Below are 6,000 nucleotides of genomic sequence, written 5' to 3'. Positions count from 1 at the left end.
CACGGGCAGCGATTTGCCCGTGACGCACAAACAACGGGGGCGGGTACGATCGCTCGTGCTATCGCACAACGGTCGTCCCGTGTAAAGCAGGCTTTAAAAAGCACATAAGGAACAACTTTACAAGGTTTATACAACATATACAGCTGGTGAAATAAATATTGAACATGTCACCAATTTTTTAAGTAAATATATTTCTAAAGGTGCTATTGGCATGAATTCCTCACCATGTCATTAACAAGCAATCCAATCCACACAGGCAAATAAATCAAACCATAAATGTCATAAATGCAGTGATTTGTAATAATGAGAAATAACACATGGAAAAAGTTTTGAACACATGAAGAAAGCTAGGTGAAAAAAACACTGGAAAGTCATGATACCACCTGAAATCTATCAGTAATTAAAAAACCATCCTACCACTTAGTGAAAAATATTATCATTTGGTTCAACTGATGGCCTATAAAATGGGTCTCATTACCAAGGTGCTACACAAGAAACATCTCATGATGGATAAAACCAGTGAGCTGTCTCAAGACTTTCGCAACCTTAATGTTGCAAACCATACTAATGTCATTGGTTAAAGAAGAATTTCCAAACTAATGAAGGTTAAAGTGAGCACTGTTGGGGCCATAATCTGGAAGTGGAAAGAACATAATTTCACTATAAAACGGCCATGACTAGATGTGCCCCACAAGATTTCAGACAGAAGAGTGAAAATAATTATCAGAAAAGTTGTCCAAGAGTCAAGAAGCCCCTGTAGAAAGCTACAGAGAGACCAAGAATTAGCAGGTACAATTGTTTCAAAGAAAACAATTAACAATGCACTCAACCTTCATGACGTGTATGTACACACACCACGCAAGACTCCATTGTTGAAAAAAAAGCATGTTCAAGCTCATTTAAATCTTGCGTAACAACATTTAGACAACTAATATGTGAAATACTGGGAGAATATAGTCTGGTCAGAGGAGACCAAAACTGAACTCTTGGATACCATAATACACAACATGTTTGAAGGCCAAAATACATTGCATATCACTAGGGATGAGTGGACCCATGGAACTTCGAATTCACCAGCTTTGGCCAGACTTTTGTGAAAAGTTTGGTTCATGGCCCAAACTTGACCTTAACTTGATTCTGGACCCTGAACTCCATGTAACTTAATGGAGACCCAAGCTTCTGTGCTGTAAAATCTTTGTAAAATGGACGTAGTAAGGGCTAGAGGGCTTCAAAAGGAAGCAACATGGGAGCAGCTACCCTGCAAACAAATGTGGATAGGCAATAAAAAAAAAAAATACGTGGGCTCCATCCCATTTTTGATAACAAGCGCAGGTAAAGCAGACAACTGCAGGCTGCAACCTTCAGTTTTCTGCTTTACCTTGGCTGGTTATCAAAAATAAATGGGATCTAAAGGCGTTTTGTTTATTATTTAAATAAATGATTAAAGGAAAATGCCATGGGCTCCGCTTTATTTTTGATAACCAGCCAAAGTAAAGCAGACAGCTGGGGGCTGGTATTATCAGACTGGAAGGTCCCATGGTTATTTGTCCCCTCCCAGCTTAAAAATTGCAGCCCACAGCCACCCCAGAAGTAGTGCATCTATGAGATGCACCAATTCTGGTGCTTTGCCCAACTCTTCCCGATTGGCCTGGTGCAGTGGCAATCAGGTAATACTTGAGATTATAATTGACAGCTGGCATCAAGCCCAGGGGTTAGTAATGGATAGACATCTATCAGACATCCAATTTACTAACCTAGTAAGTATAGAGTTAAAAAAAACACACACAATGGAAAAAAAATAGTTTATTTGAATAAACACTCCCCCACACTCCTTCGTTCACCAATTTATTGAAAAAAAAATTCTCACGTTTGCCGTTGTAATCCAATTTCTGAATAAAGACTCCCCCACACTCCCTCATTCACCAATTTGTTAATTAAAAACAAATCCTGGAAGTTCCGTGGTAATCTAATAGTGTAATGTCCCATGACGCTTATTGATTCCTATAGAACTTTGCTCTGAGAACATTCTCAGAATGAGGCTCCATAGGTCACTCCAGGTCCTGGGATGGCTCATAGAACCTTCATCATTTGAAGAGTGTTTGTGTGGAAGAATGGGCCAAAATCTCACCTGAGCAATGGATCCGACTAGTTAATCCAAACAGGAAGCATCTTGAGGCTGTCATTACCAACAAAGGCATTTGTATAATGCATTACATACATTTCAGTAATTGTGCTCAGTACTTTTTACCTGTGTCATTTCTCATTATTACACATAACTTAATATATTCCCATTTATGGCTTGGTTTCTTTGCCTGTGTCGATTGGATGGGTTGTTACTGATATCTGGTGAGAATCTGGTGTGAAATTCATGTCAATAGCACCTTTACAAATGTATTTATTTATTTAGAAAATTGGTGGTGTTTAATACTTATTTCCCCCACTGTAACCTTTAAAATAAAGCTTGTGGCATAGGACAATGTCAACAGATAGGCTCATGATCTTGTTGTAAAATGATGTAGCTCCACCACAATTTGACTAATTCCATCAATTTGATCACAGATTCCCAGGATTAGAGCTCATTTTGTAGCTTAACACAGAATTATAGTATCACATTACAAAAGTGTTTTATATATACATTTTTATATATACATTTCCATCATGTCATTACATGTACCGTAACTAGGACAGGAATCTTACCGTTGCCATAGAATTGAAAGAACATCTGGTAAGACATTTGCTGATATAAAATAATTTTAGTTTCTGGTAAATGAATATTTGTGCAGATGTACAAGATCTACTACAAACAAACCACCAACCTGGCAGGAAAACTGAAATGAATTGGTGGTGGGCATATAAAAAAAAAGCAGCTGCCGGTGGAATAGTTGGCACAGTCATCGCACTGGCATTAAGCTGATATCATGGACCTAGTTAGATCATCAGCATTGGTTCCTATAAAGAAGAAACCCAAACTTGTCCACATTTCCTCTGCCTTTTACCCCTATGAAGTAAAGTTCAAGGGAATAGTCTTGTATCTGTTGGAGAGGAAAATGGGGACAAGCAGGAGGAATTTTCTGATGGAACTTGGAAGGAAAAGGGGCTTCCACGTTGAAAATGAACTAAGGTAGGAATATAATATAGTGTTATAATCTAATTAAATTGTTTGGATAACAAGGAAATTTGGGTATAATGAGTGGGCCATGTACTGTATATTCATTTTTCGTTATCGATAAGTAAGTATTTTATACGTGTTTTTTTTGTGTTCTCCAGAAGGCAAAAGATGTCTGTAACATACACTATGCGGACAAAAGTATTGGGAGATCTGCAAATTACATTTGCAGCAACTACTATGTCATCTCAGTCTAAGGGGCACTTTGCACACTACGATATCGCAGGTGCGATGTCGGTGGGGTCATGTCGAAAGTGACGCACTTCCTGCGTCGCTCTTCACATCGTAGTGTGTAAATCCTAGATGATACAATTAATGAGCGCAAAAGCGTCATAATCGTATCATCGGTGTAGTGTCGGTGAATTCCATAATTACGCTGATGCGACGGTCCGATGTTGTTCTTCACTCCTGCGGCAGCACACATCGCTGTGTGTGAAGTCGCAGGAGCGAGGAACATCTCCTACCTGCGTCACCGCAGCTCACGCCAGCAATGCGGAAGGAAGGAGGTGGGCGGGATGTTTACGTCCCACTCATCTCCGCCCCTCCGCTTCTATTGGCTGCCTGCCGTGTGACGTCGCTATGACGCCGCACGGCCCGCCCCCTTAATAACGAGGCGGGTCGCCGGCCAGAGCGACGTCGGAGGGCAGGTGAGTGCATGTGAAGCTGGCGTAGCAATAATGTTCGCTACGCCAGCTATCACCATGATATCGCAGCTGCGACGGGGGCGGGGACTATCGCGCTCGGCATCGGAAGCATCGGCTTGCGATGTCGTAGTGTGCAAAGTGTCCCTTAGGCTATGTGCGCACTTTCCTTTTTCCACCTGCGTTTCAGCTGCTTTTGAAGTCCGTTTTGAACTGCAGCGTTTTCATGCCAAAAGGCATGCGTTTTGATTTTCCAGCAAAGACTATGGGAAAAGTGGATTTACTGTCTGCACTTTGCGTTTCCAAACGCAGCGTTTAATTTGCATAATTTTGGCCAAAAACTCTGCGTTCAAAGAAGCAGCATGTCAATTGTTTTTGCCATTTGGGCTGTGTTTTGGTAACTTTGAAGTCAATGAGAAGTTGTAAAAAGCAAGAAACATCAAAATTCCAGCGTTTTACCTGCTTTTTAGCTGCAGAAACAATGCGTTTTGGACCACATAAACGCATGCTTTTCTGACATCAAAATAATGGAATGATATGTCCCTTTTTAATATAATTCTTTTGCTATTTTAGCCATAAATAGTATAAATCCGCTATAATTATATGAAATAACTATTTTCATTATGATTTCAATAATTATATATGTGTTTCTTTTTTTCCCCTTTTTTTCATTGTTTTTGATTGTTTAAACTTTATTTAGCAGTGTCTTAATGTTCAAAACGCATCTGTCTAAACGCAATGGAAAAGCAGGTAAAAAGCGCTAAAAACGCGACTAAAACGCGGTAAAAACGCATGCATATTTACCGCGATTTAGTGGTCAAAAGTAACTTTGGCAAAAGCAATTTCTGCCAAAGGATGCGTTTAGAACTGCAACTAGGGCGACGCAAAGTGCGCACATAGCCTAAATCTATAGAAATTAATATAGAGTTTGTCCTCCCTTTGTAGCTATAAGAAGTTGCACTCTTTTGGGAAGGGTTTTTATAAGATTTTGGAGTAAGGTTGTGAAAATGTTGCCTGGTGTACAAGTTCATCACAAAGGGGTGGGAAGTGGATGAGGTCAGGGCACTGTGTGACCAGTCAAGTTCTTTCACACCAAGCTTACCCAATCATGTCTTTATGGACCATATTCTTGTACACTGGGGAACAGAAAAGAGTCTTCTCCAAACTGTTCCGTAACTTAGAAGCTATAATTGTCCAAAAAGTCTTCCTATACCGAAGTATTAAGATTTCCTTTCGGAGGAACTAGGGGACTGAGACCAATCCTTGAAAAACAAATTCATAGCACCTTTTCTCCTCACCTGTCCCGCTGGCTGCCGCTGATCAGCTGTCCCACTGATCTCTGCCCGGGGCCCTTGCTGATCTCTGCCCGGGGCCCTTGCTGATCTCTGCACGGGGCCCACGCTGATCTCTGCTCGTGGGAAGGGGGGCACTGATCTCTGCCTGGGGCCCGTGCTGATCTCTGCCCGGGGGAAGGGGGGGCGCTGATCTCTGCACGGGGCCCACTGATCTCTGCCTGGGGGGGGAGCGGGGCGCTGATCTCTGCCCGGGGGAAGGGGGAGCGCTGATTTCTGCATGGGGCCCATTGATCTCTGCCCAGGGGGTGGGGGGGCGGCGCTGATTTTTGCCCGGGGCCCGCTGATCTCTGCTGAAGGCGGGGGGGCGCTGATCTCTGCCCGTGGCCGCCCGCCGACCCCAGCCCCTGTCTTGCTTCAGCTAGATCAGGGGTGGGGAACCTCTGGCCTGTGGTCTCCTGGCCTCTCTGCTGTGAGCCTCCTGGCCTCTCTGCTGTGAGCCTCCTGGCCTCTCTGCTGTGAGCCTCCCTCTGCTGTGAGCCTCCTGCCTCTCTGTTGTGAGCCTCCTGGCCTCTCTGCTGTGAGCCTCCTGGCCTCTTTGCTGTGAGCCTCCCTCTGCTGTGAGCCTCCTGCCTCTCTGTTGTGAGCTTCCTGGCTTCTCTGCTGTGAGCCTGCTGGCCTCTCTGCTGTGAGCCTCCTGGCCTCTCTGCTTTGAGCCTCCCTCTGCTGTGAGCCTCCTGCCTCTCTGCTGTGAGCCTCCTGGCCTCTCTGCTGTGAGCCTCCTAGCCTCTCTGCTGTGAGCCTCCTGCCTCCCGCTGCTGTGTGCCACCCTCTCTCCAGTGCTGTCTGTGCTCCTTCAGTCCCATTCATGTCTCCAGGCCTGTTTGTACCCCTCTGGTGT

The 6,000-nt window shown here is 43.9% G+C and overlaps 1 protein-coding gene across 1 annotated transcript in view; it reads left to right on the top strand.

Moving 5' to 3' along the window:
* The first annotated feature begins 2,918 nt into the window (after positions 1-2,918).
* The window catches only part of DNTT (DNA nucleotidylexotransferase), a 599,319-nt gene continuing 596,237 nt past the window's right edge, over positions 2,919-6,000 (top strand). Inside the window, exon 1 of the mRNA XM_075352281.1 lies at positions 2,919-3,121. Coding sequence (XP_075208396.1) covers positions 2,919-3,121 — 203 coding nt within the window. The remainder of the gene's footprint in view (positions 3,122-6,000) is intronic.

This window comes from Anomaloglossus baeobatrachus, chromosome 5 (assembly GCF_048569485.1).
Source record: "Anomaloglossus baeobatrachus isolate aAnoBae1 chromosome 5, aAnoBae1.hap1, whole genome shotgun sequence".
NCBI lineage: Eukaryota > Metazoa > Chordata > Amphibia > Anura > Aromobatidae > Anomaloglossus > Anomaloglossus baeobatrachus.
This window is presented reverse-complemented; position numbering and strand designations above follow the sequence as displayed.